The sequence below is a fragment of the Trachypithecus francoisi genome, unplaced genomic scaffold (genome assembly GCF_009764315.1).
Source record: "Trachypithecus francoisi isolate TF-2019V2 unplaced genomic scaffold, Tfra_2.0 Lachesis_group0, whole genome shotgun sequence".
NCBI classification, from domain to species: domain Eukaryota; kingdom Metazoa; phylum Chordata; class Mammalia; order Primates; family Cercopithecidae; genus Trachypithecus; species Trachypithecus francoisi.
In genome coordinates this window covers 185,402,299-185,429,640 of record NW_022681453.1, presented here as the reverse complement: position 1 = coordinate 185,429,640, position 27,342 = coordinate 185,402,299, and the positions used below count along the sequence as shown (strand labels likewise).

Here is a 27,342-nt window from a genome sequence, read left to right as displayed (position 1 = left end):
TTGGTAGACATCATATTAACAGAGATGATTTAAAAAATATTTTTGGTAATTCACTGGACCATAAGAAAACAATACTAAACAAGCCAAATTACTCTTAGCTAAGGCTTGGAAATCTGGATAAAGAGGAAGAAGAGAAGGTAGAGAGAGTCCTTAGATTAGTAGCATGACCTACTAACCCTTCTTTTAGCACCCATGGTGCTAAAAGGAAGTCCCGCCAAAGCACTTCTGCCTTGGTTAGAGAATGTTCCAGTGTTGGGTTATGAACCTCCATGGCAGAGCCGCAGCACTGACTCTCTGACCAGCTGGAATTTGCTGCAGGATGGGTATGGCCGAAAGGAGACCACTGTGAATTAACCAGGAGTAAGAACATCAAGACTGATCTTTATTTCACCCAGAGGCAGAGTGATAAAATGGCATTCTTCTCTATTTAAATTCTATCCCATCTTTCTTCTTGTCCTTCCTCTCAAGGTTGCTGGCAGAGGTGGTTGGGGCTATGTGCCTGGAGTGAAGATTCTGCCCATTGGTCAAGAGACCTCCCTCTCAGATGCTGGCTCTGCCCCTGCCTTTGGGGGTCGACCCTTGTACTCGCAGGACCTTAGGTGACTCTGTAAGTATAGTAAAATGCAGTTAATCTGATGTTATCATTCAATCTTTTTTAAAAAGTGGAGCAACCAGTTGACAAGGTAAGACTTTTTCCTGACATCTGTGGTTGTTTATTTAAAAGAACAGACAATATTTAAAATGAAAGACAAACTCAGAGTTTCAAATGCATCCAAAAAGTTGAAGCAGCAGTGACATATACATCCAAAGATGATTGTAGCTATTTAAAGCCATATCTTGTTTCTCTAGGCAAAAAGACAACATTGGTTATAAAGCATATACCTTCTTTGCAGTATAAGGCAATGAAAGATAATCCTATTATTCTCTTTCTCAAAAGTCAATGGTCTTCAAAGTCATAGCAAAAAGATTATAAAGTGAGACTAGAGAATAATTTCCTCATAAAATTTCTGAACAAACTTTGCATCACATTCCATAATATTCCCTTGTCAATTATTTAAAAAGTTTTCTTAGCAAGCCTGCTTCTATGTTGCTCCCTCTGCTTTTCATCCTTATCATTAAGCTCGGAGCTTCTGTAAACTAAGAATTACTCAATCTAGGTTCAGCAAAAATAAACAGAATACTCCTCTGTGAAAGTCTGTTGCAAAGTGTAGTTAATGAGTAAACAGAAGTTATTGACTTGTGAGAAACAGTCTCACTCAGAAAGGGAAGTGGGAGTACTTATTTGATATAACTAGCCCATTTTGGAAACAGAAAGTCAATTAATTTATGTCCCCCCTTTCCTCCCTTTGGCCAATCTGTCTTTCTTTCTTGTTACTTCTCTTTGACATCTGGAAGTTTTTCTTATTTCTAATCCATTAATAAGTTCACCATTTAATCTCTTGACTTCCCTTATTTTCACACACATTCAAAGACCAGGTGCCACAGTTTATTAAGAATGTCAAGAATCTTTGTATAAAAATTCATGACATATGTTGCAAGGTACATAATTGTTATCAGAGAAGCCAACTGCAGCAGGCCATAGGGCACATTAGTTTGTTCATTTACTGTGCTAGTTTAGAAAACTTGGGGAGAAGATTCAGAAAAGATTCAGAATTGTGGCACACAATTTTATGCAGTCCATGGAGACTGATGGTGTCTCCACCGAGAGTCTCACCACTTCTCTTTAGATTGTTCTGAAGCTGCACAGTTTTTGGTGCATTATATCAGGATATTTTCATTTGGACAATGGAGAGAGGGATATTGATACTTTAATAAAGTATTAAAGAAATACCCATAGCTGCATACATTAAGAAAGGGCATCAGCAAGATTGAAATCATAAGATTCTTTCATTTCTGTGGTTGGGTTATTTTCACTAACTGACTTCCAGGGGCGTCCAGGACATTTGGGGGAGGTTGTGTCTGGAAAATCTGATATTGGGTTAAATGAAAGCCCATTTGGTTCTATCTGGATGTCAGGGATCCAATCGTCATCACTCTCTGTGGGAGTTGGTGGTATAGGAGGCATCATAGTTACAATGAGATCAGAGTCCTGAAAGTCAGAAAAGGTATCTGCTACACCTGGCTGGGCCAGGGAAGGGATAGGTGTTGGCCCTTCTGTCTTCTCTTGTCTCTGTGCAGAAGGTGTAGTACTGTCTTCAGAAGAGCTTGCCAAATGCTCTGTTTTCCAACCATTATGCTTTCCATTCTTTTTGCCTTTATTTTTATGTTTTCCATGGCCATGACCATGCTTATGCTTATGTCCATGGTCAAGGACATGGCCCCCTTGGTGTTCAAGATCATCATCAAGTTTGAACTTATGTCCATGACCAAGACCATGCTGTTGTTGATGTCCATGGCTGAGGCCATGTCCCCTTTGATGCCCATGCCCTTGGTCATGTTCATGTTTATGGCCATGGCCAAGATTATATTTTTTTTGTTTTTCATGGCCCCAGTCATGTCTATGAGTACGCCCTTGTTCTTTTCCTGACTCCCGCTCTTCATCTTGTGCAGGTGCCATGGAAGTGTGGGGTGGACTTACAGTTGTTTCTTCTTTTATTTCCCCTAGTTGTGTTGATCGGAAAGGTGAAAAGCCTGGAGGCCTTTTCATCAATGAGATCTAAACAGAAAATATTAAGATGAAAGTATTACTGCAAAAATCATGCTATCAATGGAGGAAAGAAACACTGAGATCTGGCAGTGCTATCTTAGTTTACAATGGGGGAGGTGTTTTCCAGAGTTTAAATACTGTATTAATATTCCAGAAAGGATGAATAATATGTTTTTGTCTTTTGATTGACCTTAAAATTTGTGGACATTGATTATTTTTCTTAACAATACTGTAAAATGGCCAGGCACGGTGGCTTACGCCTGTAATCTAAGCACTTTGGGAGGCCAAGGCAGGCAGATCACTTGAGGTCAGGAGTTTGAGACCAGCCTGGCCAACATAGTGAAACCCCAACTCTACTAAAAATACAAAACTAGCTGGGTGTGGTGGCACATGCCTGTAATCCCAGCTACTCAGGAGGCTGAGATAGGAGAATCACTTGAAGCCAGTACGTGGAGGTTGCAGTGGGCTGAGATGGCACCACTGCGCTCCAGCCTAGGTGACAGTGACTCTGTCAAAAAATAAAAAACAAGACAAACCAAAACAAACAAACAAACAAAAACCAAACAACAAAAAACACTATAAAATAAGCTGAGCATTTTTTCTTCATCTGGAAAAATTCGGTGGTTAAGCTAGCTAATCTCTAGGGTATCTTCTTCTTCTTTTTTTTTTTTTTTTGAGACGGAGTCTCACTCTGTCGCCCAGGCTGGAGTGCAGTGGCACGATCTCGGCTCACCGCAAGCTCCACCTCCCGGGTTCACGCCATTCTCCTGCCTCAGCCTCCCAAGGAGCTGGGACTACAGGTGCCGCCACCACGCCCGGCTAATTTTTTTGTAGTTTTTAGTAGAGACAGGGTTTCACTGTGTTAGCCAGGATGGTCTCTATCTCCTGGCCTTGTGATCCGCCTGCCTAAAGTGCTGGGATTACAGGCGTGAGCCACGACGCCCGGCCATCTCTAGGGTATCTTCTAGGCCTATGTTTATGCAAGCACCGTATTTAATTGTTGATACTACTGTTATTACCACCATCACTGCTTTTATCCTAAAAGGCCCTAAGTGGCTTTATGAACTGAATATATGGGGAGCATGTATCCATGATCACTTCATTGTGCTGAAGTACACTGAGACATATTTGCAAACTTGAAATGCAGCCTTAGTACAATGTTTGTGTTAGACTATCTACATACCTACACACGACAAAAGACCAAATCAGAAAAGAGGGAGAAGAGGCAACTTGCATCAAAGAAGTCGATTTGTAGATTGATTCTACCTACACTTTTGCTACCTGTGAGAATGTGTTAATTGGAGGCAGTGTTTGGTGATGCAAAGAACATGGTCATTGCAGTCAAGCCAGACCCTACTGGTAATCAGCATCGTGATGAAAAGGGTAGACTCTGAATTGACCAAGATTTGAATCCAAGTGCCGCCAGCTTCACTTTTGTCTTCTGTAAAATAGAAATAATAACAGCACCTGCCTCACAGAGTTATAACGAGGACTGGAAAATGTGAGTGAAGCCTTCAGTATAGTGCCTGGGACAGAGGAAGCATTTGATAATGTCATTATTCACTCAGGACCTCAGAGTCTTTCTAATTTTTAGTGTCTCATCCTTGACAATAAGAAAAGTGTTCCTATGTCCCAGAGATCTTTTAAGACTTAAAATAGAAAAATGACATCAAGAATGCTTCTCAAACTTGATTCATGCATATGAATCCCCCGGGGATCTCGTTAAAATTCGGTAGCTGTGAAGTGGGGTTTGCAAGTCTGAATTTTTCTCTTTCTTTCTTTCTTTCCTTCCTTCCTTCCTTTCCCTCCCTCACTCCTTTCTTTCTTTCTTCCCTTCCTTCCTTCCTTCCTTCCTTCCTTCCTTCCTTCCTTCCTTCCTTCTCTCTCTCTCTCTCTCTCTCTCTTTCTTTCTTTCGACAAAGTTTCGCTCTTTGTTGCCCAGGCTGGAGTGCAGTGGCAGGATCTCGGCTCACTGCAACCTCCACCTCCTGGGTTCAAGGGATTCTCCTGCCTCAGCCTCCCGAGTAGCTGGGATTACAGACGTGCGCCACCACACCCAGCTAATTTTTGTAGTTTTAGTAGAGACAGGGTTTTCACCATGTTGGCCAGGTTAGTCTTGAACTCCTGACCTCAGGTGATCTGCCTGCCTTGGCCTCCCAAAGTGCTGGGATTACAGGAATGAGCCACCACTCCCGGCCGTGCATTTTTCACATGGTCCTTGCATGTCAGCAGAATGCAGTGGAGTGCTGTATCTGGCCTCAGGTACACCTGGCATAGCCAGTGTTGCTCCCCCACAGCAGGACTGCAATGCGCTAGGAGAGAGTCTATAGCAGCTTCACTGAGACACTGACAATGTGTGAGAAGTGATCAGGAGGATTGTTACTCTCCTTTGTAGCCATTAAACAGACATCAGCACAGAAGTGTGAGAGTTACTCCCCATTTAAAAAGATAGCTCCCCAGTTCATTTCAGTAATGGTTCATTTTCAACTCCCAAATACCGATTTTCAGAATGAGCAGAACCGACCCCACGCTGACTGTAATTAGAATCATACCATTCCCAGTGGTTGACAGTTGACAGTAGGGTAAATTTTTTTCTCCCAGGGTACCACATAAACTTCAGCATTGCAATCTAGGCTTTGCTATCCATAAAAACAGAAGTCAAAAGAGAGACAGTGTTATTCATGAGATATTTGCACAAACGATTCTAAAAACATCAAATAGGTTGCCAGTGAAAAAGTAGACAGGTGCATGACTACTCACACCAAGTTTTTTGGTCTCACAGCTTTCGGTCAACTCTTCATTACCTTCCTTGGAACATGTGGTTTCCCTGGCCACGAAGTCAATAAAATATTTCTTGCCAGCCACCACCTGAAAAATTAATTAGTACAAAGTAAAGGCTTAAAAATATTTGCATAATAAATCATTTATCTTCAAGACATTTTAAGGGAGAATCTTGAAATTTTAATTGACCAACTTAGAGAGTTACATTAAAAAAGTACAAATGTTTGGCATTAAAGCTTGGCATGCATATTTAAAATATTTGGCTGTCGGTTGCTCCCATTTCCTTTTCTAAATGGGGGAAGAAATAAGCAAGCTATAATTTTTTTTTTTTTTGAGACGGAGTTTGGCTCTTGTTGCCCAGGCTGGAGTTCAGTGGCATGATCTTGGCTCACCGCAGCCTCTACCTCCTGGATTTAAACAATTCTCCTGCCTCAGCCTCCTGAGTAGCTGGTATTATAGTTGCCCGCCACCATGCCTGGCTAATTTTTTTTTTTTTTTTTTTTGAGACAGAGTCTCACTCTGTTGCCCAGGCTGGAGTGCAGTGGCCAGATCTCAGCTCACTGCAAGCTCCGCCTCCCAGGTTTACACCATTCTCCTGCCTCAGCCTCCCGAGTAGCTGGGACTACAGGCGCCCGCCACCTCGCCCGGCTAGTTTTTTGTATTTTTTAGTAGAGACGGGGTTTCACCGTGTTAGCCAGGATGGTCTCGATCTCCTGACCTCGTGATCTGCCCGTCTCGGCCTCCCAAAGTGCTGGGATTACAGGCTTGAGCCACCGCGCCCGGCCGCCTGGCTAATTTTGTATTTTTAGTAGAGATGGGGTTTCTCCATGTTGGTCAGCCTGGTCTCGAACTCCCGACCTCAGATGATCCACCTGCCTCAGCCTCCCAAAGTGCTGGGATTACAGGCATGAGCCACCATGCCTGGCCTATAATATTTATTTATTTATGTATTTATTTGAGTTTTATTGTCCAACGGCTGTTAAATTCACTAGTAATTCAAGGGCTCAAGTTGTAATATCTAAGAATCTAACAGGAATAGGAAGAAAAACTTAAAATGTTTTTAAACATGCCTTATTGTCTTGCCAAATCTTGAATTGGTGAAATACTGAGTTAGTACTACTATAGAAATTATGTGGATTAAATTTTGTAATTAGAAAAATTATTTGGGGTTTTTATTGTTCTCTTACTATTTTTAATATTAAGAAATTATTTTAGGCTGGGTGTGGTGGTTTGTGCCTGTAATTCCAGCACTTTGGGAGGCTGAGGCAGGTGGATCACTTAAGGCCAGCTGTTCAAGACCAGCCTGGCCACCTCTACTAAAAATATGAAAATTAGATGGGCATCGTGGTGCACACCTGTAATCCCAGCTATTTGACAGGCTGAGGCAGGGGAGTTACTTGAACCCAGGAGGCGGAGGTTGCGGTAAGCCAAGATCATGCCACTGCACTCCAACCTGGGTGACAGAGTGAGACTCCGTCTCAAAAAGAAAAAAAATTATTTTAATCTCTAGCAACAGTTTTAATCACTACTCAATGCTATCTTCCATTAAATATTTTGTGGCCCAATTTCTCAACCAAATTATTTAGTATTAAATTGTAGTATTTAAACAGTGACTCCTGCCTGTAATCTCAAGCACCTTGGGGGCCTGAGGCGTGTAGATCACCTGAGGTCAGGGGTTTGAGAGCATCCTGGCCAACATATAGTGAATCCCTGTCTCTACTAAAAATACTAAAACTTAGCCAGGCATGGTGGCAGGCATCTGTAATCCTGGCTACTTGGGAGGCTGAGGCAGGAGAATTGCTTGAACCCGGATGGCAGAGGTTACAGTGAGCCAAGATTGTGCCACTATACTCCAGCCTGAGTGACAGAGTGAGACTCTGTTTCGGGAAACAAAACAAAACAAAAACAAACAAACAACAAAAACACAACTAAACTAAAACAAATAAATAAATATTCACCAAAAGTCAGTATGAGGAAGACCTTTCTTAGATGAAAAGCAGAGGAAAGAAATCTAAAGGAAGGGGAAAATATTAAAACTTGACTAGAGAAAAATGAGAACTGCTTCTGAAAAATCACAATAAGCAAAATAGAAAGGCAAGCTGGGAAAATATGATATAGAATCAATATCTGTATGCATATAAAGCCCAATACTAAAAAATGGACAAAAGCCATGAGCAGGTATTTCAGAGAAGAAGTTAAAATGGTCATTAAGCCTGAAAAAAAGTTTAACTTCATTAATAAACAAAAACATACACATTAAAAAAGCAATGAGACATCATTGTTAGCCTTCCATGCAGGCAAAGATGAAAACAAAAATTGATGATACGTGGCATTGGCCAGGCATAGGAATCAAGCAGCCTCAGTCACTGCTGGTGGGAAAAGAATTTAAATTGAGATCCTCAACTGGTGTCTTTTTGCTTTTATTTTTTGAGACGGAGTCTCACTCTGTCATCCAGGCTGGAGTGCGGTGACACCATCTTAGCTCACTACAACCTCCACCTCCTGAGTTCAAGTGATTCTCCTGTCTCAACCCCTGCAAGTAGCTGAGATTACAGGCAAGTTCCACCATGACCAGCTAATTTTTGTATTTTTTGTAGAATGTAGAATGTATTTTTTGTAGAATGTTGGCCAGACTGGTCCCAAACTCCTGACCTCAGGTGATCCGCCCGCCTCTGCCCCCGAAAGTGCTGGGATTACAGGCGTGAGCTACCACACCTGGCCTCAACAGGTGTCTTATACCCAGGTGATGTGAGTGTAAATTGGCATCATTGCAAATATTTAGTGATTTTGGCAATTTGCATCAAGTCTTAGATATATACATATTCTTTGACATTTCTAGGACTTTGTCAAAGGAAAAATTTCTGCATGTGCACACACAGATCTTGGAAGTGTATTCATCTCAGCAGAGGCAGACAGGAGCATCAACAGCCTTGGGGACAGCAGCAGTGGTGGCAGGGCAAAATAAAACGTATATGAAACTGCAATCACTAACGTGTGAAAATGGAAGATTCAGGAAGTGTTTGGTATCTGAAATGTGAACCCAACATGGAATCAACATGCATCCAAGCAGGACTAAATGTGCAAACCCAGGGCAAGATTAAAACTATAAAATATATATTTAGCAATTTGGCAGATTGGTTATTTGGAGACTAGCTTTTAGCAAATTCATCATATGTTTAATTGATTTCCAGTCAATTGGCTGCTTCCACCAAGGCCGCCTTGGGTGACTATGTCCAAGCAGCCAAATTGCTCTCTTTAAATGCAAAAATCAGTTAAGATTCATCTCTCTCAAGTAAGTTTGAAATTCTCACAATATTCAGATTCACTTGGCAACTAACTGATGGGTTACCTCTTTGTGTCTCCCTGGCATCCTTAATGTAGACACACACATATACTAGAATGTTGATTTGTTAATCTACAGAGAAAACTGTAACTACTAAGAAAACTAGATATTCTTGCTTGAGAATGAGTGGTTCTATTTTTGATGGCAAACCTCTGACATACAATACATGGTGGCCTATTCCTACAACATTCAGAATAGAGAATAAGGGAGCTGGGAGCAGTGGTGTGTGCCTGTAATCCTAGCTACGTGGGAGGTTGAGGTGGGCACATTGCTTGCTCCGAGGAGTTCGAGTCCAGCCTGGGCATCACAGTGAGACCCCCATCTCTCTCTCACACTCTCTCTCTTTTTTTGTTTGCTCTGTTGCCCAAAGGGTCTTGCTCTGTCACCTAGGCTGGAATGCAGTGGCATGATCACAGCTCACTGCAGTCTCGACCTCCCGGTCTCAAGCAATCCTCCCACTTCACCTTCCCAAAGTAGCTGGGAATACAAGCACATACCACCATACCCAGCTAATTTTTTAATTCTTTTTTTTTAAATTATTTTTTGAGATGGAGTTTCACTCTTGTCGTCCAAGCTAGAGTGCAATGGCGTGATCTCGGCTCACTTCACCTCCGCTTCCCAAGTTCAAGTGATTCTCCTGCCTCAGCCTCCCGAGTAGCTGGGATTATAGGCTGATTTTTGTATTTTTAGTAGAGACGGTTTTTCATCATGTTGGTCAGGCTGGTCTCGAACTCCTGATCTCAGATGATCCACCTGCCTTGGCCTCCCAAAGTGCTGGGATTACAGGCATGAGCCACCACGTCTGGCCTTTAATTCTTTTTTTGTAGAGACAGGGTCTTGCTATGTTGCTCAGGCTGATCTCGCTCCTGGGCTCAAGTGATCCTCCTGTCTTGACCTCCCAAAGTACTGGGATCACAGGCATGAGCTACCATGTCTGGCCCCTGTCTCTCTTAAAAAACAACAAGGAAAAAAAAAGTTTCACAAAAAAGCAAAAATATAAAGTGAGAATTAAAAGCTGACAAGAGCATGAATGGCGTTGATTGGCATCCCTTTCAAGTAAACCTAACGTGGCCATGTGGCAATGAAATCAGAGAGAGAGGGTGGTCGTGTCTGGGATAGAAACCAGTGCTCAAGTAGCAGAGAGATCAAAGTGTCAGTACTGATTTACTTTAATCTAGTTTATTTACTTTTTTCAGTTACAAAAGTAACACAGAAAATTAGAAAGTTTAAAGTAGCCTGTTATTCCATCATCTAAAAATCTCCCCTATGACTATGAGACATTCGTTTTTTTGTTTGTTTCCAGACGGAGTCTGACTCTGTTGCCCAGGCTGAAGTGCAGTGGCAGGATCTCGGCCCACTGCAACCTCCGCCTCCCGGGTCCAAGCCATTCTTGTGCCTTAGCCTCCTGAGTAGCTGGGATTGCAGGTGTGCACCATCACACTCTGCTAATTTTGGAATTTTTATTAGGTTGGTGCAAAAGTAATTGTGATTTTGCCATTACTTTGGCAAAAACCACAACTACTTTTGCACCAACCTAATAGTGTAGATGGAGTTTCACCATGTTGCCCAGGCTGGTCTCAAACTCCTGACCTCAAGCAACCCACCCACTCCGGCCTCCCAAAGTGCTGGGATTACAGATGTGAGCCACTTTTTTTTTTTTTTAACATTATTTTCTGTCCTTTAAAATAACACAATTGATGACATCACGTATATTCAATTTTATGCCTCCTTTTTTTCATTGACTATTATAACACAAGACATTCCTCGTATCAAGAGCTCCTCACACAGATACTTTTAAGTTGCTGCTTAACACTCTGTTCTGAGGATATGCCAGGCATGATCTAATCATTCTCATATTAATCATTTTGACAGTTTACTATTTTTGCTGTTATATTTAAAACTGCAGTGAATAGCATTGTATATAAAGACTCCTATTTTAGATTCCTAGAAATTCAATTCGGAGCCAAAAGCATGAACTTTTTAGTGAGAATTTTTTCACCAGATTATGAGGATTATGTTGGCTTGCTGTAACAATGTGGCTCTATTTTGATTATTTTTCTTTAGCTTGTATTTAGGGAAGCCAATTTTGAGTTCTTAAAACAGGGATCTGTCCATAATCGTATCAGTCAGAGACTATTGGAGTTGCTAGAAATGTAGGCTCTTCTCTTTTTTTGAGACAGAGTTTTGCTCTTGTTGCCCAGGCTGGAGAGCAATGGCGCAATCTCAGCTCATTGCAACCTCCACCTCCCGGGTTCAAGTGATTCTCCTGCCTTAGCCTCCCGAGTAGCTGAGATTACAAGCATGCATCACCATACCCAGCTAGTTTTGTAGTTTTAGTAGAGACGAGGTTTCTCAATGGTCAGGCTGGTCTCGAATTCCTGACCTCAGGTGATTTGCCTGCCTCGGCCTCCCAAAGTGCTGGGATTACAGGCATGAACCACTATGCCCAGCAAATGTAGACTCTTCTAATACAGTCACTCATTTTACAAATGGGGCCACAAAGGCTTAGAACATTTGAATGACCACCCAGAGTGATCTGGCATGTGAGTGGCAGATGCTATGGTGGAACTGAGTCTCCTGACTCCCCGAAGACACTCCTGTCAATCTTCTATTGACAGGGCATGAAAGGAAGATGAATCCCCAGAGGGTACATTTGCAGGAGAGCGAGATCCCAGGCAGAGAGAACAGTGGGTGAAAGACATGGAGGCAAGAGAGTTTGGAGCCTGGGCAGTGATGGATTGCCTGATGTGGCCGAGCCCAAGGCATTATGTGGTATTATAATGAGAGATGAGTCTAGAAAGACATAGAGTAAGTTTTGCTGGCCCTAGCCCTGAATTTTATTAATTGTATCACAGTTGCTATTGTATTTATTTATTTATTTAGACAGAGTCTCGCTGTGTTGTGAGGCTGGAGTGCAGTGGCGTGATCTCGGCTCACTGAAACCTCTGCCTCCCAGGTTCAAACGATTATCCTGCCTCAGCCTCCTGAGTAGCTGGGACGATAGGTGTGCACCACCACGCCCAGCTAATTTTTGTATTTTTAGTAGAGACAGGGTTTCACCATGTTGGCCAGGATGGTCTCGATCTCTTGACCTTGTGATCCACCTGCCTCGGCCTCCCAAAGTGCTGGTATTACAGGCGTGAGCCACCGTGCCCAGCCGCTATTGTATTTATATAGCATTTTACAGTTTGAAAAAATGATATGACATATATTAACTTATTTGATCCTCACCTCAGTCCTTCACATATAGAAAACAGAGAGAATGTTGTAAAACACCTGTCCAGGATCAAGCATACAGGGAGATTGGCACTTAATTTATCAAATCTAATGCACCAAATCACATTATCAAATGTATCATTTCCTAAAGCAGAGCCAAGATCAATGGCAAAATTAGTAAGCAATTTGCACATAGACTATAGTGTTACTGCTTTTGTAGCATAATTTACAAACCTGTACTCTTGCTTTTTTCACATTGTCAATCTTGAAATAGAAAGTTGCGTTATTCTCTGCATTAAGCTTTGTGATAGTGTGAGTCAGTGTCTCCTCCAGCTCTGGGCTGTTGGTGGGTATATCTCTGGGGCAGCCCACGCAAATCTTGGAAGGTGGTTGTACAAAATCCTCCCCTGAAAGGATCAGGTTTTAAGTCAGCATGTACACTGAAGTAGCAGCCTGGCCTAGCATCCCTCCTGCACAAGAACCAGCATCCACATGTAAAAAGGGCCACATGGGAGCCCAGGCCCAGTAGTGAGTGGGTGAAGGTTGTCTGTCTGACTGTCACTTCCTGCCTCTCTTCTTTTCCCCTCCTCAGCGCCCAGTGTATTTAGGGAAACATTTTCAATAGGAAGGTGCGAGTAACTCAATCAAAATGCTACACTTTTCCTGAATTTTTGCATTTTTGATGGAAACTGTAAAAAGCAATGCTTAATTTAAAGGAGTGACTCTCATGAGAAAAATTTAAGTGCTGTGGTTCTGGTGAACAGGCAGCTTCAGACTACTCACGGCGGAATGCATACAAGTGTTTTCCAAGTATGAGAAAAGCACACCCTTGTTATAAGAAACACTGACCTGACCACAAACTCACACTATCTCCATTTCTTCCCATTATAACATGCAGGAAAAAAAACCCCAGCTTAATTGAAAGGGTTTTATTCTGAGTGCTAAGAAATAAAATACAGGTCTCTCCAACTTACAACAGCTGACTTAAGGACAACTTGTAGAGAAGAGAGACCAGTTGGCATTGTACCCAAAGGCCAACTTTACCCAGGGGTCATAAATTTCCCTTCTGTCTTCATAACCCATTCTGGCCACTTGCAGAACAGTCTGAGCTGCAGCACAACCGGGCAGGGAAGGGGTCCAGTGTTCTCATCAAGGGGTGCATCTGTGTCTGGAGGTTACACAGACTTTGGAGTATATCATGGGAGCCAAAACACAACTTATAGGAAAAGACCCAGCCAGTTGTCTGGGACCACTATTCCTCTATTGTGGTGCCAACGTGTGTTATTCCTTACCTGGATAAATGTCACAGTTCTGTGAGAAGGAAGCAATTCGTAGCTGAGTATCGATGTATGCATTATCTGTACATTCACCGGTATCCTGGTTTTTAAAAAGCATATAAGTGCTCAGTTAAAAACATTTTTTAGAGTCTTTAAAGTAAACAACTAGTAAAATTGAAAAACAGGGATGTGTACTTTCCAAATCATTGTGTAGCAAAAAAAGAAACAAAACATAGTCTTACTGCGAAAGAGATACTAAAATACAGTTATATTAGTATCAATAGCATCAGCAAATACATGCATATACACAAGCAATGAGCCAAGATTGAACCACTGCACTATCTAGTATAGAAATAACAGCCATGTAAGTAAAAAGGTAAATTTCTAAAAAAAGAAGGTAAGACTTTCAGACTGTTAAAACACCAAATCAATGTATTACGGTTTCAAGAATCATCTTATAATAGAAACAATGTATAGAGCTTAAAAATAAAAGGTGAACAAAGCTACATGGGACAAATATAAACATAGCAGGAACTAGAGTATTAGTAATATTGGACAAAGTAAAATTCATGATAACAAAAACACTCATAAAGGTAGTAAAAATGATAATTTTATTTTTCAAAAGCATGGACTGGAAGGCATGGAATCAAAATACATAAAGTAGAAAAAATTACACATGTGAAGAGAAATGGATAGAAATAATCATGGTGGGAAAATTTAGTATGCAATTACAAATCTAAGAAAGGGCAAGAGAAAAAATAATAAGACCATAGAAGATTTGAATAACTTGATAAAGATTTATTTAAATGGTATTTTCATATGCTACATATGATTTAAAATACTTTCATAAGTATCATAAAATTTGTATGTATTTGTGTGTGTGTGTGTATACATATATATATATATTTTTTTTAGACAGTGTCTCTCTCTGTCGCCAAGGCTGGAGTGCAGTGGTTCAATCTTGGCTCATTGCAACCTCTGCCTCCTGGATTCAAGTGATTCTCCTGCCTCAGCCTCCCAAGTATCTGGGATTACAGGTGTGTGCAGCCACACCCAGCTATTTTTTTGTTTTTTTTTAGTAGAGATGAGCTTTTGCCATGTTGGCCAGGCTGGTCTCGAACTCCTGATCTCAAGTGATCCACCCACCTCGGCCTCCCAAACTGCTGGGATTACAGGCATGAGCTATCGTGCCCAGCCAGTATCATACAAATATTGTTCATTGTTTTTACACCAGGTCACAAAAAGATTCAATAAATTTTACAAAGCATAAACAATACAGAACATGTTCTTTCACCTCAGCACCAAAAAGAAAAAATAATCTGTAAAAATTAATAGCATGTTTAAACAAACAAAAATGATATACTTGAAAATATAAACATGCTTGCCAATAAAGTTAGGGTCTTTCTTGGATAAGGAAAAAAAAAACAACCAAAATAACAAAAATGAGAATTCCATATAATGTTATCAGAACAGCATTTTAAGTTAATTTTTGACTTGACATGAGTTCATAGTTTGAAAACAGTGGGAGAAAAACAAATAGAAAAACCTATGCCTAGGTCTCCAGAAGTGAGGCGAAAAAAGAATAATAAACAAACATAGCCAAGTGCTGTGTGATAAATGTGATAAAACATGTATAGCATAAAATCTGCCATTTTAACCATTTTAAAGGATACAGTTCAGTGGCATTAATTCCATTCACAATGTCATGCAACCCATCACCATTTCCAAAAGTTTTCATCACCCCAAACAGAAATTCTCTACCCACTGAGCAATCCACTCCCATTCTCTCCTCCTCTCCACTCACAAATTCACATCTACTCACTGTCTGTATGAATTTGCCTATTCTAGATGTTTCATGTAAGTGGAATCATACAATATTTTGTGAGTGTGTCTGGCTTATTTCACTTAACATCGTATTTTCAAGCTTCATCCACATTGTGGCATGCATCAGAATTTCATTGTTTTTAAAGGGTGAACAGTGTTTCATTGTGTATATATATGATGGCACATTTTCTTTTTTTTTTTTTTGAGACGGAGTCTGACTCAGTCACCCAGGCTGGAGGTGCAGTGGCGCGATCTTGGCTCACTGCAAGCTCCGCCTCCCAGGTTCACGCCATTCTCCTGCCTCAGCCTCCCGAGTAGCTGGGACTACAGGTGCCCGCCATCACGCCCGGCTAATTTTTTGTATTTTTAGCAGAGACGGTGTTTCACTGTGTTAGCCAGGATGGTCTCGATCTCCTGACCTCGTGATCCGCCCGCCTCGGCCTCCCAAAGTGCTGGGATTACAGGCGTGAGCCACTGCGCCCGGCCTGATAGCACATTTTCTTTATCCATTCACCTGTTGATGGACACTTGGGTTGTTTCGACTTTCTGGCTATTATGAATTTTGCTGCTATAAATATTCACCTGTAAGCATGTGTTTGAATATGCGTTTCCATTTCTTTTGGGCATATACCTAAGAGAGCAACTTCTGGATCATATAGTAATTCTATAGTTAAGTTTTTCAGAAATTGCCAAATTATTTTCTATAATGGTTACAGCATTTTACAGTCCTACCAGCAATGCACAGAAGTTCTAATTTCTCCATGCCCTTTCTAATACTTGTTATTTTATGAACAAAAAGAGGTTTTTTATATATTCTGCATGTTAAACTCTTATCAGATACATGATTTGCAAATATTTTATCTCATTCTGTGAGTTGTATTTTTACTCCCTTGATAGCGTTCTTTTTACTTTTTTCTCAATAAAATAAATGCATGCTCAATTAGAAAACTCGGGAAGTATCAAAAAGTTCCAAAAAATATAAAGTATCAGAAAAAACGGCTGGGCGTGGTGGCTCGCACCTGTAATACCAGCACTTTGGAAGGCCAAGGTGGGTGGATCACCTGACGTCAGGAGTTCGAAACCAGCCTGGCCAACATGGCGAAACCCCCGTCTGTACTAAAAATACAAAAATTTGCCAGGCATGGCAGCGGGCACCTGTAATCCCAGCTACTCAGGGAGGCTGAGGCATGAGAATCACTTGAACTCTGGAGGCAGAGGTTGCAGTGAGCTGAGATTGCACCACTGCACTCCAGCTTGGGTGACAGAGCAAGACCTCTTCTCAAAAAAAAAAAAAAAAAAAAAAAAAGAGAAGAAAGAAAAGAAAAAGCACCCACAATTCCAAATGAAAGTTAGCTACATTCTATATTTTGTCGTAATTTGTTTTCCATCACTTTTTATATTTACATTTATTTTACATATTTAAATAAATCTGCATGTATAGCTTTGTATCCCACTTTTTTTGTTTTTTACTTAACATTGTAACCATCTTACTATGTCACTAAAAATTAAAAATTTTTGATAGCTGTATCATGTTAAACTCTTGCAAATATTTTCTCTCATTCTGTGGGTTGTATTTTTACTCTGTATGGATATATTGTAATTTACTTAACCATTCTCTAATGTTGCATAAACAATTTATTTACAATATTTTTCTATTAAAAAACAACTGAAATTCACATCTTATGGTCTGGATTTCCCATATAAAAGAATTAGAAGCAGAATTACTAGATCCAAGGGCTTGCAGCAATTCCTTGCCTAAAGCACAGTCTTCTGCTCAAATGCAAACATCCCTGGGCACATATCATGTCTTAGCCATCTTAACATTCACTGGCTGCTACTACCTTGAGATACACCATTTTAATATAATTTTGGTTCAGATAACAAGATTCAATGCTAGGAAGGACCACTAAGGGCTAGAGACTCAGGGTCTGTTTATCAAAGATAAAGGTAGGGAAGGGAAGATGAGAAAACAAGCAGAGAAAAGTTTGACATGAAGATTAGCCCTGGGTAGAGCAAAGGAATACCATATGGGCATTGAGCACATGGGGAAGAAAAGGAAATAGGAAAGTGTGGAGACATAACAAAGATACACTTGACAGTTCAAGCATTTTGTCTATTCGTAGTCCCTGGTTATACTCTGTAAATACTTATTGCTGGCCAGGCGCGGTGGCTCACACCTGTAATTCCAGCACTTTGGGAGACCAACGTGGGCGGATCACCTGAGATCAGGAGTTCCAGACCACCCTGGCCAACACGGTAAAACTCTGTCTCTACTATAAATACAAAAATTAGCCGTGCGTGGTGGTTGGTGCCTATAGTCCTAGCTACTTGGGAGGCTGAGGCAGGAGAATAACTTGAATCGGGAGGTGGAGGCTGCAGTGAGACAAGATTGCACCACTGCACTCCAGCATGGGGAACAGAGTGAGACTCTGTCTCAAAAAATAAATAAAATAAAATAAAGTTATAAAAAAATCCTTAATGCTAGCTGTGCAGATTCTTTGGCCAGGTGGGTAAGGCAGCTTGACCAGTGACGGGAGCTTTAGGCTTCCCGAGTGAATGTGAATATGAATTGCTGAATGTCATCTAAAATTTTCATGACGGTCTTCCCACTCAGCTTGATAGTTACCATCAAAATGTAAACAAAATGCTAAGAACTTTATCATTAAATTTTTGCCCACTTACACCATTCCAAAGGGACTTGCAGTCTGGAGTTAAGAACAGAAAATTCTCTTTGGAACAATTCGTTTGCACAATTGAGTAGGTAATTCGAAAGTTCCATCCAGCCACCACCTGAAACAATTTCAGATTGAATATTTAAAGGGTGGTTTAAACATTATTCGCTGTGGGATATGAATGTTATGAGGAGGTTAGAAAACTGTGTGGCAATATAAAAAGTGCTCAAGAAATATAAATTATTATTATTACTAGGCAAAAAAATGCTGAATAAACATTGAGCACCTTAACACTCTCACATCTCTCACACAAACACACACACACACCCTATACACACACACACACCGCTAGCCATCTGAAAATGACAAGCAATATATATATTTTGCTATTTTTCAGCCAGTTTTGGAACATGGATTTCCTTAAGTAAATCCTAACAATAGTTCCTCTGCCAGGCTGCAGAGAGAAATGTTTACTGAATTTCATAAAATCATAATGCCCTTCTAGATGGATAAAGAAAACTTTGGAGGGGAGTGGTCTTTACTGCTGGGTCCTCAGGCTCTCAGGTTACCAAGTAGTAAGATTTCTCCTACTGTATTCTGGGCCTCTCCCACCCTGATAACTCTATATGGACATCATTGAGTAAAGCATGCTCACATGAAAGCAAGTTGTAAGGTTTATTAAATGCAGAGAATGTTACTGACCAAAGGGAATCACTCATAATAAGAGGCTGAAATACAAGCGACCCAGTCAACCATCAGAAAAGTCTGGGTGGGCCAGGAGTGGTGGCTCATGCCTGTAATCCTAGCACTTTGGGAGACTGAGACAGGCGGATCACCTGAGGTCTGGAGTTCAAGACCAGCCTGGCCAACTTGGGGAAACCTTGTCTCTACCGAAAATACAAAAATTAGCCGAGCCTGGTGGCAGGTGCCTGTAATCCCAGCTATTTGGGAGGCTGAGGCAGGAGATCTCTTAAACTTGGGAGGTGGAGGTTGCAGTGAACTGAGATAGCTTCTGCACCATTGCACTCCAGCCTGGGCAAAAGAACAAGACTCTATCTCAAAAAAAAAAAAAAAAAAAAAAAAAAAAAAGGAAGACATTCTGGTTGTACTGAATCATTAAGAAGACTTGTAGCTGAGCGCAGTGGCTCAGGCCTGTAATCTCAGCACTTTGGGAGGCCGAGGTGGGAGGATCACTTGAGGTTGGGAGTTTGAGACCAGCCTGGCCAACATGGTGAACCCTCATGTACTAAAAATACAAAAATCAGCCAGATGTGGTGATGCGTGCCTGTAATCCCAGTTCCTCGGGAGGCTGAGACAGGAGAATTGCTTGAACCTGGGAGGCAGAGGTTGCAGTGAGCCAAGATCGTACCACTGCTCCAGCCTAGGCAACAGAGCGAGGCTGTCAAAAAACAAAACAAAACAAAACAAAAAAAATACAAAAAAACCAGATTTATGGATATTTACTTTTTTTTTTCTGATGATACGGGAACTGTAACTTAGTGGGTAGCCAGAAAGCCATGCCGACCATTGTAGACACAATGTAATATTTTGGAGCCATTGTAGACACAATGTAATATTTTGGAGCTGTGTTTAACTCATGATGGCTAGGTGATAGTATAGTTTTCTGAAAATCCTAAGGCCACTATGACTTTCCTTTTCACTGTCTCTAGGAAGAGCCTGTCAGGACGATTACCCATTTGTCAAAATCAAACGTCAAAGGAAGGGGGTCTGATTACACATCTTTTCTCACTTTACATGTTGTGGTATCCGACTCACTTTGACTAAGGAGAAAGGCCTTTGCTTCCTGTGCTAGTCACCACCAGCCATGCAATCAGACATTTTAAACGTCAAGATCTAACACATTTTAGTAATACTAGATGACCTAGAGAATTAAAGAACAGACCTGTCTTTGGGCCCGTTTTACTTCACTAAGCGTGAAGAGGGAGGAATGTTGAGTGTTGTTGTTAAAGTACTGAACGCCGTGTCTCAGGATGGGCTCCAGGTCTGGGCTCTGCGTTGATATAGGATGCACACAGCCGAGGCAGTTATACTGGGCTGTCACCACAGGGCCCTCGGCTTAACAAAGAGCAGACAAAAATGCAGCATTAATGATTACAATCAGCATTCACATACATTGCCCTAAACAAAGAAGAGGCTGGGCATGGTGGCTCACTCCTGTAAAACCAGCACTTTGGGAGGCAGAGGTGGGTAGATTGCCTGAGGTCAGGAGTTCAAAACCAGCCTGATCAACATGGTGAAACCCCATCTCTCCTAAAAATACAAAAATTAGCTGAGTGTGGTGGCGTATGCCTGTAGTCACAGCTACATGGGAGGCTGAGGCAGGAGAATTGCTTGAACCCAGGAGATGGAGGTTGCAGTGAGCCGAGATCATGCCACTGCACTCCAGCCTGGGAGACAGAGCAAGACTCTGTCTCAAAAGAAAAAAAAAAAAATTTGCAAACCATTCATCCCATAAGGGACTAACATCCAGCGTATACAGGGAATTTAATCAACTCACCAATTAAAAGACCAAGTAGTCCCATTAAAAAGTGGGCAAAGGATCTCAGTAGGCATTTCTCAAAAGAAGACATACAAATGGCCAATGGGTATGTGAAAAAATGCCCAATGTCACTAAGCATTAGGGAAATGCAAATCGAAACCATTACGAGATGAGATATCATCTTACCCATTAGAATGGCTATTATTAAAAAGAGTTTGTATTAAATTACCAAGTCATGTTCATAACAGATAGCCCTAACCTACTGGTCAACAGAGGCGAAGTCTATAAAAAGGTAACGTAGCTGAAGAGTGAGCGGCACACCTGGAGGGACTCCCGGGAGCCTGGGCTTCCTCACCCACCACGCTCTCGCTGCTTGCCGTGTAAGGGAGGGTATGGAGAAAAGGGAACACTTATGCACTGTTGGTAAGAATGTAAATTAGTACAACCACTATGGAAAAGAGTGTGGAGATTTCTCAGAAAATGAAAACACCAAATACCATATATCCAGTAGTCCAGCTACTGGGCATCTACCCAGAGGAAAAGAAATCAGTCTATCAAAGCGGTCCTTCCACTCCCAGGTTTGTCGCAGCAGTAGTCACAATAGCAAAGAGATGACATCAACTTCAGTGTCCATCAAAGGGTGAATGAATAAAGAAAATGTGGGGGACCAGGCACGGTGGCTCACACCTGTAATCCCAGCACTACGGGAGGCTAAGGTGGGCAGATCACCTGAGGTCAGGAGTTCTAGACTGGCCTGGCCAACATGGTGAAACCCCATCTCTACTAAAAATACAAAAATTATCCGGGCATGGTGGCGGGTACCCATCATCCCAGCTATTCAGGAGGCTGAGGCCGGAGAATGGCTTGAACCCTGGAGATTGCCGTGAGCCGAGATCGTGCCACTGTACCCCAGCCTGGATGACAGTGCGAGACTCCATCTCAAAAAGAAAAAAAAAAGAAAATGTGGTATGTGTGCATAATGAAATACTATTTGGCCATAAACAAAGAATGAAATAATATCATTTAAAGCCACATGGACAGAACGGGAGGTCGTTCGGTGAAACAACCGAAGCACCGAAAGACAAACTGCACATTGTTCTCACTCATATGTGGAAGGTAAAATACTTAATCACATGGAGATAGAGGAGAGAAGAGAAAGACAGATACCAGAGGCTGAGCAGGGTAGGGAAGTAGAATGGGGAAATGAAGAGCTTGGTAAAATAGATACTGAATTATAGTTAGATAGAAGAAATACGTTCTAATGTTATACAGCAGACTAGGGTGACTGTAGTTAGCAACAATATATTGTATATTTCAAAGTAGCTAGAAGAGAGGACTTGAAATATTACCAATTCATAGAAATGATAAATATTCCAGGTGATGGGTACCCCAAATACTCTGACTTGATCATTACATGTTCAATGCATGTAAAAAACACTCACATGTACCTCATAAATATGTAAAATATAATGTATCAGTAAAAGAAAGAAAGAGAAGTTAATACATGTAAGGAGCTTCGAGTCATGGCTGAGACGTAAGGACTCAGTACATGTTAGCTATTATTTTTATCCTGATTGTTGCTAATATGTTATTATGATTAATATGTTAGTATGTTGATTGTACCTCCAGACATATCATCTCATTTCAGCCTCACGACAGTCCTGTGAGGTGGAAAGTACTGTTACCTCCCTCTTCTAGACAAGGAAAAGGACAGCCAAGAAAGCGAGGAGCTCTGAAAGATTCCAGGCCAGGTCTGCCCTCAAAGCCTATGGGCTCCTCACTCTGGGATGCTGCCTACAATAGAGGGCAGGTCTTGTGTCTCCTGGTCCTTCTGCAGAGCCCTTGCACACACCAGGTACAATGCAGCACACAGGAAGAGTTGGGATGGTCCTAAGGGGATGATGGTCACAAGCCTGGCCCACCCTCCGGGCTCTGCTGCTCCACCCAATGCTCCCTAATTCTGCAAATGGCTTTATTACTGCCACCCTCTGGGAGCAAGCAGAGCCTGGTCAAGGTTGTGTTCCTGGCACACAGAAGTAGTTAATTCCCCACCAGGGCAGTGCCAGAGGATAAACCAGGTACCTGGAGTAATCTGGCAGGTCTGGGTAGCCACAGAGAATTTCATACTCGCCCTCTTCCCCACAGTTGCCGTGCATTCTCCAGTGGCCTAAAAAGAAAAGAAAGAGATCATTTATCCTAATCTTTCAGATGGGAAAGTCTACCTAGTACTGTTGCTAAATGTGGCTTTCGTTAAAAAAAAAAAACAAAACAAAACTTGTGAAGATTTTATCCAAAAGAGTTTTGAGACATGAGAATAAATGTTTTTTATAGCCTAATGATTACTTGACATAAGCCACTGATATTCATGAGATGTTGGAGGAAAGACAGTGTAAAAAGGTTTTAAAGGTCGAGTCTTTGTTTTAAGCTCTGGAGGTATTTCTTTTTTCTTTTTCTTTTTTCTTTTATTTGTTTTTTGAGACAGAGTGTCACTCTTGTTACCCAGACTGGAGTGCAATAGTGCAATCTCAGCTCACTGCAACCTCTGCCTCCCAGATTCAAGCGATTCTTCTGCCTCGGCCTCCCACGTAGCTGAGATTACATGTGCGTGCCACCACGCCCAGCTAATTTTGTATTTTTAGTAGAGACGGGGTTTCACTATGTTGGTCAGGCTGGTCTTGAACTCCTGACCTCAAATGATCCAATCACCTCGGCCTCCCGAAGTGTTAGGATTGCAGGCATGAGCCACTGCGCCTGACTGAGCCCTGGAGCTATTTCTTTCTAACCAAGATGGATGCAGAGGTCTAGAACCAGCCTGGTAAACACTCCTGTTATCTACCTCTCAACTTTAGTGAGTTAATACTGTTCATATAAACTTCAGTTTAACTTAATAGAAAGGACAAGGACCTTGGCATCAAAATGTTTTCAGTTCCAGCCTTGTCACTTGCTAGCTGTTACCTATGTCATGTCCCCTTGACTGTCGGAGTCTCAGTTTACCCATGTTGTAGGAGATAGGACACATCTATCTCTTAGAGTTGTTGTGAACAGTATGTGTGCAAACACACGCTGTGTTTGCCTACTAGAGGCCCACTACAGATCAGGCACTTAACAATAGGCAGTTGTTTAATTGTTGTTGTTGAACAGTGTTTTTGTTTTGTTTTGTCTTGTCATTCTTCAGTCATATCCATTGGATTCTAAGTGACAGATATTATTCCATCAGGATAGAGCACACCTCCCTTTATCCACACAGCTCCTAGAAGCAGGCAGCACAGGGCACAGCAGCTACTTATCCCCACCTTGCAGATGAGATGATTGAGAAGGGAGAACCAGCACTGCAAACTCCTAGATTCCTGACTTGGAGTTCAGTGCTGTTCGGTAACCGCAGATGACTGACAGTGATCTTTTACGTTCTGACATAAAAGAAGGGAATCAATCCATGAAAAGAGAGGCTTGCTTCCGAGGCAGACACTGTCTGAAATCTTTCTTAATTAAAGCAGAACAACCGGCTATGGTGTGCCAGGCCTATATGTTAGGCAGTTGGTTAAGATAGGCATTGTTATCAAATTTATTTGCATAATTCATCTAATTTCATCCTCCGACAACCTGATGAGGTCAATATTATCTCCCACATACAGCGGAGAGTGCCAGTTCTGAGAGGTCACAGCTCCCCCTCTATCATACAGCTAACGGAAGGCAGAGTCAAGATTTGCACTCAAGGTTGTCCAACAGAAGCACCCAGGCCTTCCCCTTGCCAGCCCTTCAGCTTGGCCCAAATGTCCTTCTGTTGTCTCTCTGGAGTCTGAGCTGCATGTTCTGACTGGACACTGACTGACAGCCCCTTTCTCATGGAAAGGCTTTCTCCACGTTTAACTGCTGGCTTCTCCATGATTTTTCTGTCTATACAGGAATATAGACACAAAGCATCTGACTTTACTACACATTGGAATGTTTATTTGCATTTCTCATAAACAGGCTCACCAGTAGTCATCATTTCTGCATGAGTAATGAGTAAAAAAATCTGGCAGAGTCAATGGAGAAAACAGAAGGCCCAAGAATGGCCAATACACTTACCGCTTCTGCAGCATCCTTGTAGTCACAGTCCTGCCAGGTTTTGCCACTTTGAACAGGACAATCCCCCTCCTTGATTTCGTACTTGAAGGAATAAAATGTGTCAGAGCCAACCTGAAAAGCAGCCAAAGATACTTAGGGTTCATCCAACTGACCCGATAGCAAATAATTCTAGTGGGTTTCAGTAAAGTTAGGAATATTGATCTTTGACTTGAGAGCAAAGCATTCGCTTAAAATATATTTATATTTGTATCATAAACATTTATGTGAAAGAATGTTTCTAATATACTCACAATGTCGTTTTAAAGGTTACAAAGCAGTATGCATAGTATTAGCCCATTTTTGTAAAAACTGGTTTATATATAAATCTATGTTTTTAAAAAGTCTGGAAAGATACCCAGTGAACTGTTAAAATGTTTGTCTGTCAGTGGTGAGATTATAATTATCTTTCACATTCTTCTTCAAGCAAACATTTCTAAGTGGTCTTTTCACCAATGAACATATATGACTTTTACAAATTAGAAAAAGCAAACAAGAAAACCTTAAACAAATGTTAACAGTTATCTCTGTATGGTGGAATTAATTATGGGTAATTTTAGCACTTTTATTTGGTTTGTTTTGTTTCCTACTTTTTTTTTTAAACAGCTTTATTGAGATATAATTTACGTGCCATAAAATTTACCCACTAAAGGTATACAATTTAATGTTTTTTGTATATTGACAACCATACCCACCACAATCTATTGGGTGCCACACCACAAATAAACTGTTGCTTGAGATCACCATGAAGCAGAATTTCTCACATGACTGTACTAGATTGTGAAACAAAATGGCTCGATTTTATTTTCAGAAAAAATAACATGTCCACTGTGTTTACTTTCCTTTATCCCCATGTTGTCACATGGTTAGTTTTTTTTTTTTTCTGCTAAAGTAACCAATTGCTTAACTGTCCCAGAGATATAGTCTTTTATAGTGAAATTTGTTTAAACATACTCTTGAAAGATTGGTATTTATTTGAACCATGCATCCTGCAAGGGTTTATCTCCTACTGGAGTATATCATTGCAATAATAATGAAAACTAACTAAAACATTGCTGTTAAACCTGGTACATTCAGCCATACAGACTTCTGTCTAATTCCGTAGAATTGCACTAAACTCATTCCTGACTCCTCTTAGACATGACCCATTAAGTATCCCCTCCCATTTAAGGTTTGTTTTTTAGCCTAGGGCCAGAGACCCAGTGAATTCTTTTGCTGCAATCTAACTAAATTCCTAAATTCTCCCACTCTACTTGGTCCCGTTCAGATTTCTCCATTTACTTTTGTTTCATTTCACCCATCTGCCTGAGGACGAGTCATACTCTGCCCTCCCACCCCAGGCCAGAGAGTGGTATCGGTCTTTCCACAAGTTGTAAGCTTCTACCTTTGATGATCACATCTTTGGTGGTGGTGGGTGGTGGTGGGTGGTGGTGGTGGTGCTGGGTGGTGGTGGTGGTGGGTGGTGGTAGCAGGTGGGGGGTGGTGGTGGTGGGTGGTGGTGGTGCTGGATGGTGGTGGTGGGTGGTGGTGGTGATGGGTGGTGATGGGTGGTGGTGGTGGGGGGTGTGGTGGTGATGGGTGGTGGTGGGGGGGGTGTGGTGGTGATGGGTGGTGGTGGTGGGGGGTGGTGGTGATGGTGGGGGGTGATGGTGGTAGCAGGTGGGGGGTGGTGGTGGTGGTGGTGGTGGTAAGGGGTGTGGTGGTGATGGTGGGGGGTGGTGGTGGTGGTGGGGTGTGTGTATGTGTATGTGTGTGAGGCCTGGGCTCCTCGTGACAGTACAAATCCCAAGTGACTTCAAGGTTAAGCACAGTTCACTCACCATCTTAGTGGCTTCCGTTATGCGGTACAATACGAACTGGTTGTTACTTTGGTTTTGACTGTTATATTTCTTCAGAGCAGCATCCACAGCTTTAAATAAATCCTTGTCATTGCAGTCAATTTCCTCAGACTGTGATTCCTGGGTTAAACTTAGTAGCAGCCTGGAGCAGAGGAAAAGGATGGTAATTAGTTTCATGATCTAGCAATCTCCCTCTAGGAGCTGAGGGATGGTTTCACCAAGAATCAAGAGCCAACTTGGATACTGAATTTGACAATCTCCAGCCTCTCGTTTTCTGTCCTCCTCTCTGCCTCAGCACTCAGGGCACGGGTTGGATTCCTGCTGCCATACGCTAGTTACCCTGTTTCCAAAGGTTAAATGACTCTGCTGGGTTATCCAAACATATTTACGGCTAGAACATTGCAACACTGGGGTTGTTAACCTGCTCATTTGCATTTGAAAATCATGAGGGAGCACAGTGCATATTTCCAGGTGATTATACAACTTTATGTAGCAAATCAGAGCAGAATCTGATGAAGGAGGAGAAAAAAGTACCTACTGACTTGGTTATTCCCCTGTGACTTTCACAAAGCCATTTGTGAAGGTCACTACATGGGTAAACAATGCAAGAATGAGTACAATGTGCAGACATGTTTCCTACAGGATCTCTTTGCAGGATACCTACCTGCATAGAAGCAGACTGCTATTAATTCTATTACATGCCTAAGAAGCTCACCCACAGGGGCAGCCAGTGAGTTCCGGGAGTCTCATGCAGGATGTTGACACAACTGAAAATAAAACATGGGTGTCCTATCTGGTCTCTGGACAGGCAGCTTTTTTCTGCCCAATTGCATTAGTTCTGTAAAAGAAAATTGCTCCCAGGGTGGAGGCGATAGAGGAGAAGCATAGGAAGAGACGGGTTGGGTGAAGCTCTGATTCCCTATGCTTGCTTCTTTCTGGTTTGGTGGTGTTGGTTTGGCACAGAAAAAGATAGCCCCAAATATGGCTCTTTGGCATGCCGAGTACTTTGAACAGAAGGACATGAAAAAGGCTGCAAAAGCAAATTCTCTTTCTTGCTTTCTCCTGCCTGTCTTTCTCCTGCTCCACTTCTTCCCTCAAGGCAGGCCATGAAAGCTAGAATTTCTCTTCCCCAAGGCGGGT

The 27,342-nt window shown here is 41.8% G+C and overlaps 1 protein-coding gene across 1 annotated transcript; it reads right to left on the bottom strand.

Moving 5' to 3' along the window:
- Positions 1 to 687: 687 nt before the first annotated feature.
- Positions 688 to 26,644, bottom strand: KNG1 (kininogen 1). Its single transcript, XM_033212998.1, has 10 exons — positions 26,185 to 26,644; positions 24,329 to 24,439; positions 22,343 to 22,427; positions 19,664 to 19,836; positions 17,771 to 17,878; positions 13,280 to 13,364; positions 12,222 to 12,394; positions 5,408 to 5,515; positions 5,200 to 5,286; positions 688 to 2,656 (listed from the first exon to the last, which is right to left on the bottom strand). The coding sequence occupies exons 1-10, from the start codon at positions 26,377 to 26,379 to the stop codon at positions 1,847 to 1,849; spliced, it is 1,935 nt and encodes a 644-aa protein (XP_033068889.1). The 5' UTR covers positions 26,380 to 26,644; the 3' UTR covers positions 688 to 1,846.
- Between the last annotated feature and the right edge of the window lie 698 nt (positions 26,645 to 27,342).